Source organism: Oncorhynchus keta, chromosome 25, assembly GCF_023373465.1.
Source record: "Oncorhynchus keta strain PuntledgeMale-10-30-2019 chromosome 25, Oket_V2, whole genome shotgun sequence".
Classification (NCBI taxonomy): domain Eukaryota; kingdom Metazoa; phylum Chordata; class Actinopteri; order Salmoniformes; family Salmonidae; genus Oncorhynchus; species Oncorhynchus keta.
The window spans coordinates 16548483-16561949 of record NC_068445.1 but is presented as its reverse complement, the minus strand read 5'-3'; the positions used below and the strand labels follow the sequence as shown (position 1 = coordinate 16561949).

General features: G+C 43.1%; 1 protein-coding gene across 2 annotated transcripts in view; it reads left to right on the top strand.

Moving 5' to 3' along the window:
- Nucleotides 1–6362: 6362 nt before the first annotated feature.
- Nucleotides 6363–13467, top strand: part of LOC118357924 (leucine-rich repeat transmembrane neuronal protein 4-like) — a 34996-nt gene continuing 27891 nt past the window's right edge. For both annotated transcript variants that reach the window (XM_035735228.2, XM_035735229.2), the window contains exons 1-2: nucleotides 6363–6890; nucleotides 8475–10068. In XM_035735228.2, the coding sequence (XP_035591121.1) occupies nucleotides 6857–6890; nucleotides 8475–10024 (1584 nt within the window). In that variant the 5' untranslated portion in view covers nucleotides 6363–6856 and the 3' untranslated portion in view covers nucleotides 10025–10068. The remainder of the gene's footprint in view (nucleotides 6891–8474; nucleotides 10069–13467) is intronic.

Sequence of the window (13467 nt, the reverse complement as noted above, 5' to 3'; positions counted from 1 at the left end):
TAAATCTTCCATTTGCTCTGGGCTCCAATCCCAGAATGAGATGTGATTACATGAGCTGAATTAGACTTTTTAAAACCCTGGCTTCCAAAAGAAACAAAATTAACTAAAATGTGTTGGTTATTTGTCTCCAATATGTATATTGTGTAAATAAGTATTATGATGTTCAAAATGTGGTTGAATACTACAAGTGTACAATTTGGATTTGGACATTATATTGTGATGGAACTCCATTCCTCTCCATCCCTCACCAATTCATGGTAATTCCTCCAATGTGTCATCTATCCTGGGTCATCAGTTCCCCTGTATATGGTTTTGATCCCCTGCATGCATCAACCAATGGTTGTGTGCCATGTCATCGACTGTGCCGTCGGGCACCAAACTGCTATAACATATTATGTGGTTAGCTGATAAGTGAAATACCCATCCAGGCGTTGTAAGATCTGGAATGCGTCAGCAACGTCTAAGCAGAGGAACACAACCTATATTTTCTGCATTCAAGTTTTGTCCTCCCGAGTGGCGCAGTGGTCTAAGGCACTGCATCACAGTGCTTGAGGCATCACTACAGACCCGGATTCGATCCCAGTCTGTGTCGCAGCCGGCCGCGACCAGGAGACCTATGAGGCTGCACACAATTGGCCCAGCTTCATCTGGGTTAGGGGAGGGTTTGGCCAGCCGGGATGTCCTTGTCCCATCGCACTCTAGCGACTCCTTGTGGCGGGCCGGGCGCATGCACACTGACTTCGGTCGCCAGTTGTACAGTGTTTCCGCCGACACATTAGTGCGGCTGGTTTCCGGGTTAAGCGAGCAGTTTGTCAAGAAGCAGTGCGTCTTGGCAGGGTCGTGTTTTGGAGGACGCATGGCTCTCAAGCTTTGCCTCTGCCGAGTCCGTAAGGGAGTTACAGCAATGGGACAAGACTGTAACTACCAATTGGATATCACGAAAAAGGGGTAAAAAGTAAGTACAGTACATCACAATCTTATGCACAACGGCACAGTCGATAATGTGGCATGCAACCATTGGTTGATGCATACAAAGTCTAAGTAGAGGAACAGGACCAATGTTATCCTTCGATTGGGCTGTGTTGCCTCATGGCTGAATTGGCTTGATTGGTGTCACATGTTTTTGTTGTTGTTGGGTTGACCAACTTTTCATTTCGTTTTGTCATTTTTCTTTTTCAGGGGGGTTACAGGTACAGAAACAATCAAATAAATGCATACAAAGATAACCCCTGACCTATTTTTTATAAAACATTTGGCTGACCTGAGCCCTTGGACCATGCCCCAGGACTACCTGACATGATGACTCCTTGCTGTCCCCAGTCCACCTGGCCATGCTGCTGCTCCAGTTTCAACTGTTCTGCCTTACTATTATTTGACCATGCTAGTCATTTATGAACATTTGAACATCTTGGCCATGTTCTGTTATAATCTCCACCCGGCAGAGCCAGAAGAGGACTGGCCACCCCACATATGCTCTCTCTAATTCTCTCTTTTTTTCTCTCTCTCGGAGGACCTGAGCCCAAGGACCGTGCCCCAGGACGACCTGACATGATGACTCCTTGCTGTCCCCAGTCCACCTGACTGTGCTGCTGCTCCAGTTTCAACTGTTCTGCCTTATTATTATTCGACCATGCTGGTCATTTATGAACATTTGAACATCTTGGCCATGTTCTGTTATAATCTCCACCCGGCACAGCCAGAAGAGGACTGGCCACCCCACATAGCCTGGTTCCTCTCTAGGTTTCTTCCTAGGTTTTGGCCTTTCTAGAGAGTTTTTCCTAGCCACCGTGCTTCTACACCTGCATTGCTTGCTGTTTGGGGGTTTAGGCTGGGTTTCTGTACAGCACTTTGAGATATCAGCTGATGTATGAAGGGCTATATAAATAAATTTGATTTGATTTTGATTTGGCATCTCATAGACTCCGGGGGGTTATCAACAGCATTGTAATTGGTCATTATGCATGTCCAAAATGGCATAGATATCTGTCCCAATAACCAGATGGAATTTAGTTAATTCTAACAATATTCTCTTCAGACAATCAAAAAACCTGGAATCATATGAATTTGGACCATACACATTAATGAAGGGATTAAGTGGATACACTTAAGGGAAGTGATTTGGCCTTCTTGGTCTTAGCCTTTACCCAACATTATTATGATTACGCCTTTAGTTTTGTTTGGGGTTGATGAAACAGCGCCCAGTTTGTACAAATGGTTCTCTGTTTTATGTGAGTTATTTTGGAGCAGGTGTGTTTCTTGGAGCATTGCTATATCAATATGGTTTCTTGCTGGGATATTAAGACAGCTGGAACTTTTAATAGGATAATTTAGGCCTTTAAAATTCCAAGAGAGAATAGCTACCATTGCCATTGTTTTTGAAAAAAAGAAGGTAGTATTAATAATGTAATTGTTATCTTTAGTGTTAATAAGCCCATGGATGTGAAATAAAAGCAAGAGTCACAGGGATACCCACCCATTGGTCGTTCCCCACCCAGAGCTGACTTGTGTGTGTAAATTATGTACAGTGGCTTCAGAACGTATTCACACCCCTTGACTTAATCCACATTTTGTGGTGTTACAGCCTGAATTCTAAATAGATTAAATGTTGATGTTTTTCTCACTGGCATACACACAATACCCAATAATGCTGAAAAGGAATTATGTTTTTCAAAATGTTTAAAAATTAATAAAAATGTCAAAGCTGAAATGTCTTGAGTCAATAAGTGTTCAACCCCTTTGTATGGCAAGCCTAATTAAGTTCAGGAGTAAAAATGTCCTGAACAAGTCACAAAGTAAGTTGCATGGACTCAATAATAGTGTTAAACATGATACTTCCTGTTTGAGTTTTTGCTTGTAAGCAGGAATCAGAAGGATAGAGTTATGGTCAGATTTGTCAAATTGAGGGCGAGGGCGAGGGGGAGCTTTGTATGTGTCTCTGTGTGTGGAGTAAAGTTGATCTAGAGTTTAATTATCTCTAGTTGCACTGGTGACATGCTGGTAAAAAAAATAGGTAAAACAGATTTTAGTTTTCCTGCATTATAGTCACCAGCCACTAGGGGAGTCAACTCTGGGTAAGCATTTTCTTGTTTGCTTATGGCCCTATACAGCTCGTTGAGTGCGGGCTTAGTGCCAGCATTGGTTTGTGGTGGTAAATAGACAGCTATGAAAAATATAGATGAAAACTCTCTAGGTAAATAGTATGATCTACAGTTTATCATGAGGACAATTTTGCTAGCACAGACTGGAATATGTTTTGGGGTTACTCCGATGGCATTGAGGAGTACACCACATCAGTCACTGGCTTCATTAATAAGTGCATCGATGATGTCGTCCCCATTGTGACCATATGTACATACTCCAAGCAGAAGCCATGGATTACAAGCAACATTCGCGCTGTGCTAAAGGGTAGAGCTGCAGCTTTCAAGGAGCGGGACTCTAACCTGGACGCTTATAAGAAATCCCGCTATGCCCTCAGACGAACCATCAAACAGGCAAAGCGTCAATACAGGACTAAGATTGAATCGTACTACACCGGCTCCGATGCTCATCGGAGATGGCAGGTCTTGCAAACTATTACGGACTACGAAGGGAAGCACAGCCACGAGCTGCTCATTGACACGAGCCTACCAGACGAACTAAATGACTTCTCTGCTCGCTTCAAGGCAAGCAGCACTGAAGCATGCACAAGAGCATCATGCCGATGTGAGTAAGACCTTTAAACAAGTCAACATTCACAAGGCCTCAGGGCCAGATGGATTACCAGGACGTGTATTCCGTGCATGTGTTAACCAACTGGCAAGTGTCTTCACTGACATTTTCAACCTGTCCCTGAGTCTGTAATACCAACATGTTTCAAGCAGACCACAATAGTCCCTGTGCCCAACAACACTAAGGTAACCTGCCTAAATGACTACCGACCCGTAGCACTCACGTCTGTAGCCATGAAGTGCTTTGAAAGGCTGGTCATGGCTCACGTCAACACCATTATCCCAGAAACCCTAGACCCACTCCAATTTGCATACCGCCCTAACAGATCCACAGATGACACAATCTCTATTGCACTCCCTCTGCAACTGGATCCTGGATTTCCTGACGGGCACCACCCAGGTGGTAAGGGTAGGTAACAACACATCTGCCACACTGATCCTCAACAAGGGGGCCCCTCAGGAGTGCATGCTCAGTCCCCTCCTGTACTCCCTGTTCACCCATGACTGCTTGGCCAAGCACGACTCCAACACCATCATTAAGTTTGCCATTGACACAACAGTGGTAGGCCTGATCGCCAACAACGATGAGACAGCCTATAGGGAGGAGGTCAGAGACCTGGCAGTGTGGGGCCAGGATAGCAACCTCTCCCTCAATGTGATCAAGACAAAGGAGATGTTTGCGGACTACAGGAAAAGGAGGACCGAGCACACTGACATTCTCATTGACGGGGCTGTAGTGGAGCAGGTTGAGAGCTTCAAGTTTCTTGGTGTCCACATCACCAACAAACTATCATGGTCCAAACACACCAAGACAGTCATGAAGAGGGCACAAAAATGACTATTCCCCCTCAAGAGACTGAAAAGATTTGGCATGGGTCCTCAGATCCTCAAAAAAGTTCTACATCTGCTCCATATAGAGCATCCAGACTGGTCGCATCACTGCCTGGTATGGCAACTGCTCTGCCTCTGACCGCAAGGCACTACAAAGGATAGTGCGTATGGCCCAGTACATCACTATGGCTAAGCTTCCTGTCATCCAGGACCTCTATACCAGGTGGTGTCAGAGGAAGGCCTAAAAAATCGCCAAATACTCCAGCCACCCTAGCCATAGACTGTTCTCTCTACTACCGCACGGCAAGCGGTAACAGGGAGGTCCAAAAGGCTTCTTAACAGCTTCTACCCCTAAGCCATAAGACTCCTGAACAGCTGATCAAATAATGGCTACACAGACTATTTGCATTGTCCCCTCCACCCCCATTTTTACGCTGCTGCTACTCTCTGTTTTTTATTCATGCATAGTCACTTTACCTCTACCTACATGTTCATACTACCTCAATTACCTCGATTAACCCCTACCCCCGCACACTGACTCTTATTTGTTTTTACACTTTTTTTCATCTTCTTAAAACGGCATTGTTGCTTAAGGGCTTGTAAGTAAGCATTTCACTGTAGGTCTACACCTATTATAATCGTTGATAGGATAGTCTTGAATGGCACTCATCCAGTTTATTCTCCAGTGATTGCCCGTTCACCAGAATGGAGGGTAGAGGCTGTTAATCCACTCTCCGATGTAGTCTCGACAGTTATCCCTCACGCTGGCCTCTATAGCGCCGTCTCCTTCTTTCTTCGAGTGTCAGGGATTTGGGCCTGGTCCGGGAAAATCAATATGTCTTTCACCTCTGACTCATTGAAGTAGAAGTCCTCCTCCAAATTGAGGTAGCTGTTCTGATGTGCAGAAGCTCTTTTGAGTTATGTACAAATAAAGTTACAATCAGTGCAAAAAAACAAAAACAAATTGCACAACTGGTAAAAATGGCAGCTTTTCCCTCCAGCGGCATTCTACTAAACTAATTTTCCCATGGGGTCGGAGAGATAAAATTGCAGTTTAATTCAATTCTAAAGATTTTCCCATTGGGTGTAGTTGAAATTCTACACACTTTGCCATAATTTATGTAATGTTAAAATTACATCTGCGTGAGAGTGGCTAACAAAATCAATGGGGGTCCCCTTGCGGTTGGGGCCTTGGGTTCAGATGTGCCAGTTTAGAAATAGGCCTACCTCTCATTTTCAGTGCTCGTTGGCACTGCGCGCAGTTTGACTTGGCTACAGATAGTGCCTGGGGTTGTTCGGAATACAAAATTACTTGTACATCAATGATTGTCAAGATAATGACATGCTTAGGTTTACACTGAAGGAGAGGAGGACCCAGTTGTCTCAAAATATGAGAGGTATTTTCGGAAGGTAAAAATAAAGGAATTTGAGCAACAAAGGAAATCGTGAACTGGCAATTCGTAACGTTTCAATCAATTTCTGACGATGCATGCTACATTTGGATTGGTTTGGTGTCCCCAACGCACTCTGCCGATGTTAAACATTTGAAACCCGGACGGATGCGCAAGCCTGTCGGTGAATCGTTAAGCCTACATCCCTAAGAAGTAGCGTATAGTTAATTGTGCAAAAACATACACAAATGTTAAATTAATTTCGTTTGTGTAGGCCTATCCATCCATTCGATGGCAACACTACTGAGGCACGCGATATGACCGGGAGAGGGCATCCTGAATATCATTGTCTTGCAGTCTGAGCGCACGAGCATTTGCCAGCACTCGAATAGTCATTTTCTCTCATCAGGACCAGTTGCGACTAGACGAGATAGCGAGAAAGGCGAAACACGGCAAAAACCAGTAATCCGCTTGGTTGAATCTCACGCATACACTGGCGCTTGCTGACTGGAATACAAGCTTACACTGGGAATATCCGCGTATTGTGTTGCTTGTTCTAGATTCAAACCGCAGATAAAAGATATAAACTTATTTTTAAAGTGTATTTTTTCATGTTAGACTATATGCGGTCAATGGGTTTTTCCGTCGTCATCTGTTGAATAGACTACAGTGCTTTTTCTTTGCTTATATACTTTGAGTCGTGGTATGCAACTGAAATAAGGAGATATAAGGCTACTCCATACTTACAAGACTTTGAAGCAAAGCAGTAGCTCTGCAGTGCAGTCCGTTTGGCCAAGGAGCAAAGTAGCTGCATTGGCTTCGTTGAGTGGGCTAGTTCAGCTGTGTTGGTTAGGCTATTTGTCCAACCAAGTGAGGACTGCGCGCGACATGCGGGCTTTGGAATCAAGCATCCGAGGGCTCTAACCTATGAAAAGGAGCCGACACCACGAAAACATGATGGGTATGTTGAACATCATACAAATGTGTTCCATTTGCCCAACTACATTGCTCTCATGGAAGGCAAGGCAACTGCTCAAAGACAAACGAATCACGACATTGATTACATTAGGCTATTGTAAAAACCCATGTGTTATGTATTTCCTATGCTATTGGAATATAATTCAAAGTCCTATAATTCCAGAACAAAATACAGAAAAATCCCTAGAGGCATAATATGCCATGCAGACCCTCATGAAGGGAACACTATTATCAATCTGCCGTATGCTAATGCGAATGTGCCGCCGTTGTAGGCTAGGATAGTGGCCTTTATGAAATTAGCCTACCAGGCAGACAGCATTTCTCCATCTGAAACGTCTTGCTATTAAGTTATAGCTTTCATAACTTTAAGGGTTTTCTCGAGTTTGTAACCGCAATTTCATTTTCTTAGGAGGGCAAGCTATGGTCAGTAGTCATAATACAGCTTTGATATAAATAAATAGTCTTCACTTTGATCAACAGGTTTCCTATGTTTTTGGTCTCATCAGTGTTCAATCTGCCTTCATGGGATGCCGTTTTGACACTGTTCTCATTAGCAAAATGCAATGCATTACATAGAGACCGAAATTAATAAAGAAGTCAAAGGAATCAGGGGCTGATTTGAATAGCTTTGATTCTGTTTAATTACTAACCAGAAACGTTGCCTCCTCTTTAGTCTTCTTCTGTCTCAGTTTGTTATTTGCATTTATACACAACTGAGCTGTCCTATTGTCCCATGATATAGTATTACATAAAACGTCCAATTACTTAAATGAAAGTATTATGGTATGTGAGACTGAAGGTCACCACTTTTACAACATGTTTTATGTCCCAATAAATGTGTGGCTTGAGGCTTGGCTAATAGATTCTTTGAAATTACAGATTCCCATCAATTATCTTTGAATTTACAGATATTCCTGCTTGGCCATTGTCTTAATCATAATAGTTTATTGAAAATAATTATAGAGCATGATTCCTTTATAGTTGCTATCCCTCTTGAACTACTCACCTTTCATTTTACCTCACATTACTCTCAATATCACCCACAGGAATTCAATGTTGATGGATGTCATTTCTAATTAATGTAAAAAAAGCACACTCGTAGCTGATCTCTTGCAGCATGCAGCTCTTGCATTTAGGTTAGATGTTTTTACCATACAATACCACAATCACTCTCCACTATTTCCCTAAACAACCCATAGGTATGGTACTTTAATTCAGATCAGTGTTTCTCAACCTCTGACCGTGGACAGGCACCTCAGTGTGTGTCAAAACATCTGGGATGACACTGATTTATCTTATGTGCTAGTTTGAATGTTAGTGATTCTCCAAGCAGGAAGGACCACAGCTTGCTGGTCCCCTAAAAAAGTTGAGAAGGCTGGTTTAAGCAAATATTGCTGAACATATATTGTAGATAATATTTCCCCTCCCAATTCATTCACAGTGTCAAAATGTTTATTCTCAGCATGCTCTCATTTTGAATTACATTATGCTTACTGACATAAATGTATGCACTTTTTGAGTGTCCCTATCTCCACCCCCCACCCACCCCCCACCCCCATTTCTGCAGGATCCCTGATGCGAGATAGATGGCTCATGATCCCATTGTTGATGCAGGGCTGGCTGCTAGCGTCTCCAATCAGTGTTCGTGAGCGCCCCTGTCCTCAAAGCTGTAGATGTGATGGGAAAATAGTATACTGTGAATCCAATGCCTTTCGGGACGTGCCAAACAATGTGTCTGTGGGATGCCAGGGCCTCTCTTTGCGCTACAACAGCTTAGTGAATCTCAGCGCCAGTCAGTTCTCAGGCCTCAGTCAGCTTGTTTGGCTTTATCTCGACCACAACTACATTAACTCAGTGGACAGCCAAGCCTTTCATGGGGTACGGAGGCTGAAAGAGTTGATCCTCAGCTCTAACAAGATCACACAGCTACAAAACAACACTTTCCATACTGTCCCTAACTTACGCAATCTTGACCTCTCTTACAACAAGCTGCAAGCCCTCCAGCCCAGTCAATTTCTGGGCTTGCGGAAGTTGCTTAGTCTCCACTTGCGGTCCAATTCTCTGAAAACTGTCCCAATGCGGGTTTTTCAGGATTTGCGGAATTTGGAGTTTCTCGATCTTGGCTATAATCGATTGCGAAGCCTCACTCGAAATGCCTTTGCTGGGCTTCTTAAGCTGATCGAACTTCATTTGGAACACAACCAGTTCTCCAAGATCAACTTCTCTCACTTTCCCCGCCTCACCAACCTGCGGGCACTCTATTTGCAATGGAACCGAATTAAGTCAATAAGTCAGGGTCTAACCTGGACATGGACGTCCTTACAAAAGCTGGACCTTTCTGGAAACGAACTGCAAATAGTGGATTCCAGTACGTATCAATGTCTCCCCAACCTACAGACCCTGAACTTGGACTCCAACAAGCTTAGCAACATGTCCCAGGAGACAGTGGATGCCTGGATCTCCCTGACCACCATCAGCCTAGCTGGTAATGTGTGGTACTGTAGCCCCAGCATCTGCCCCTTAGTGGCCTGGCTGAGAAACTTCAAGGGGAACAAGGAGACCACTATGATTTGTGCTGGGCCTAAGGAGGCCCAAGGAGAAAAAGTGATCGATGCAGTAGAAACATTTAGTATCTGTAAGGTCACTCCCACCACCCCTTTTGTCTCAACCACAGCCTCCCTCAACACCCCATCTCAGTCTGAGCTCCTGCCCCTTCCCACTTTGTCCAGGGTTGATGAGGAGTTGACCCGCAGTGGTACGGCCATCCCCTCCCCTTCTGGGGCTTCCGCTACCACCCCAGAGCAGAATTTTGAGTTTGTATCCTTCCATAAGATTATTGCTGGCTGTGTGGCACTTTTCCTGTCGGTGACTATAATTCTCCTGGTTATTTATGTGTCCTGGAAGCGCTATCCCAGCAGCATTAAGCAACTCCAGCAGCGCTCCATGGTCAAAATGCAGCAGAAAAAGGTGCAGGAAACAGAACGCACCCTCAGCTTGCCTCTGCAAGAGTATTATGTGGACTACAAACCTGCAAACTCTGAAACTATGGAGGTGCTCGTTAATGGGACTGGACCCTACACATACACAATCTCAGGATCCAGAGAATGTGAGGTATGATGCGTCACCCTCCTAAAATCCATTTCCACTGCGAGGCACGAGAGGTAAATTTCTCAGTGATTTTGGGGATAAAAAAATGTTCGATTTTTTTAATCCTCTTTCTGTGTCTGTTTGTTGGATAGGAAATATGAGTCAGTGCACGGTGACTTGAGTCTGCATGCCAGGGTGGTTCAGATAAACCCAGGTCATTTAAAGTACAGTTTACCTCTCTGTTAAAAAAATAAGCATCATGAATTGATTGAGAGTTAGAGAGTGAAGCTCAAGTTCAAGTTTTCTTGCACTCCCATTTGGATTCTTGTCTTACAGTGCACTATAGGCAAAATAAAATGACTTCATCAAAAAAGTGAGACGTGCCAGATCAAGTCACTATGCAGTGATTATTTTCCTATCATGTGTGTATTTGCTACCTTGACAACGGCTTTGTTTGTGGTAAATACTTGATTCACTTGATTGGTGACTCCATTGTTTGTTTTTATACATTGCATTCAAAGAATGTTGGTATTCTCCCACTGTGCTTTTCTAATTTGTATGTGATAGTGTGAACTGAATGTCACTATTGTCTTATTTGGACTCTCTCTCTCTTACTTTCTTGATAGTGATAAATCGATTAATGGACTTAAAATGTAATGATAAATAGACAGAGGCTATATCTTTAACACCTCTCGGGTGTAATGGCTGGGGCATTACATGAAAATAAAACTCCGTTTAAGGTATTGCATTATCAAGTACATAAGATCCTCAGTGCAAAACAGTCTGTTTCTTTTAAGATAAGTTCTATCTACATTGCCATCTCAAACCTGGCCCTGTCTCTCTCCCTTGGTCTCTCGCTATGCCTCTGTCACTAGATGTTTCTGGTTCTAGACAAAGAGGAGCAAAGCCAGGCCGTAAGCCATCACAGAGGCTCTTGATGTTGTAAGATGGCAGTCAGGCTGTTTTCTTACAGTAAGATGGACCTTGATTTTATTACAGTAAATTGGAAGTCTTCATTGGAGATCTGAGACTAAGCAAGAGGCCGTCAGTGTGCGTTGTATCCAATGTGTAGTGAGCTACACTGAGTGATTTAGAACTGAATCATAGAGGAATGTATACTGTAGAGGTAGAGGGGGAGGGGAGGGAAGGTTAGTGAGGAGATGTAAAGTGGAAAGAAGGTTCATGGACTTCAAATGTATTCCCAATACTACTTCTACCCTTCAACATATTACCACTATTGTAGCCAAACATCTGTATTTCCTATGATGTCTCTCAAAGCCTCATTTGATAAAAGAGTCATCAGATTTATTGTCATCAGTTCATTGATTTATTAAATTGCACCACCAGATTATTTTTTTTCTGACATAGGGAGCCCCAGCAAATCACTTACTGTGAAGCCTTACAAATTGAGCATAGCAATAATGTAAACTATGTGATATTATGTCCCTCTGGCCCCCTGAATTACAAGGCATCTAATCAGATTAACCCAGTCTATTTTCCTCATGTGCCTTTACAGCGACAGTATTACAGTATACCGTGCAATAATACTTATCAAAACTAAAGCCATGGCATACATATTTGGACTACTGAAGATGGAAATGCATGCTGCAAAGTTGCTTTTCTTTTTACATAACCATTTGTCGGGACCACAGCTACACTCTTAGAAAAAAAGGTGATATATCTAGAACCTAAAAGGGTTCTTCGGCTGACCCCATAGGATAACCTTTTGAAGAACCCAACTAGATCCATTTTGGGTTCCACGTAGAACCCTTTCCACAGAGGGTTCTACATGGAACCCAAAATGATTCTACCTGGAACCAAAAACGGTTCTCCTGTGGGGACAGCTGAAGAACCCCTTTTTCTAAGAGTGTAGACGCTAAGGGATTGAGAGAGGAAGTCGGACAGAAGACTAAATCATTTGCCCATTCTTAATTAGGCACTTTTACCATTGCCCTTTATTTCTCTGATGCCATGTATCAGTCTTTTCCTGTCCTGCTGCTTGTTGGCTTTTAACATACTGGTAGATTGTTATCAACAGGGCATGCGTTGCCCAGGGATTGCCACTTGAGTCTGCACCTTTCCCTCTGACTCCCTCTGATACTCAGGGCTATATATTGTTCCTACATCAGGTCCTCATGACCTGCTACTCATGGCTCTATTGTCCCTTAACCACTCTGACATCAATGCAAATACAATAAAAATCACATCAAACACTTATCATCTAAACAGTATTGTGATTTTAAAACGCACCTGACTGTGATGAAGTTCAACTGCATGTTGAAACTGAGTGTAAAACATGGTTGCTGTGGATGTTATTTCAAAGCCTAACACAACGAAATGGACAGCGCATTCTAAGGTGATGATTAATTCAAAACACTCATTGGCATATTAGATCTTATGCATAGGCTTATGAGACCATGCTTGAAAACCCCACTGAATAAAATAATTGTGCTGTTATACAATACATAGACTACCACATATTAAGCATAGCAAAAAAACATAAAATAAAACTAATTTCAGTTGTCTTTGGTACATAGAAAACCCCATAGCCTATACTCCAAAATGTAACACATTTGAGCAATCAGCTTTGAGTGTGGACTGTAATATTATTCATATTGGATTTAATATATATTTTTAAAATCTTTATTTAACTAGGCAAGTCAGTTAAGAACAAATTCTTATTTGCAATGACAGCCTACTGGGGAACAGTGGGTTAACTGCCTCGTTCAGGGGCAGAATGACAGATTTTTACCTTGTCAGCTCAGGGATTCGATCCAACAGCCTTTCAGTTACTGGCCCAACGCTCTAACCACTAGGCTATCTGCCGCTACCTCAATGGGCTGGTTAGCTTATGCTCCACTCCAAAATATACACTGCTCAAAAAAATAAAGGGAACACTAAAATAACACATCCTAGATCTGAATGAATGAAATATTCTTATTAAATACTTTTTGCTTTACATAGTTGAATGTGCTGACAACAAAATCACACAAAAATGATCAATGGAAATCAAATTTATCAACCCATGGAGGTCTGGATTTGGAGTCACACTGAAAATTAAAGTGGAAAACCACACTACAGTCTGATCCAACTTTGATGTAATGTCCTTAAAACAAGTCAAAATGAGGCTCAGTAGTGTGTGTTGCCTCCACCTGCCTGTATGACCTCCCTACAACGCCTGGGCATGCTCCTGATGAGGTGGCAGATGGTTTCCTGAGGGATCTCCTCCCAGACCTGGACTAAAGCATCTGCCAACTCCTGGACAGTCTGTGGTGCAACGTGGCGTTGGTGGATGGAGCGAGACATGATGTCCCAGATGTGCTCAATTGGATTCAGGTCTGGGGAACGGGCGGGCCAGTCCATAGCATCAATGCCTTCCTCTTGCAGGAACTGCTGACACACTCCAGCCACATGAGGTCTAGCATTGTCTTGCATTAGGAGGAACCCAGGGCCAACCGCACCAGCATATGGTC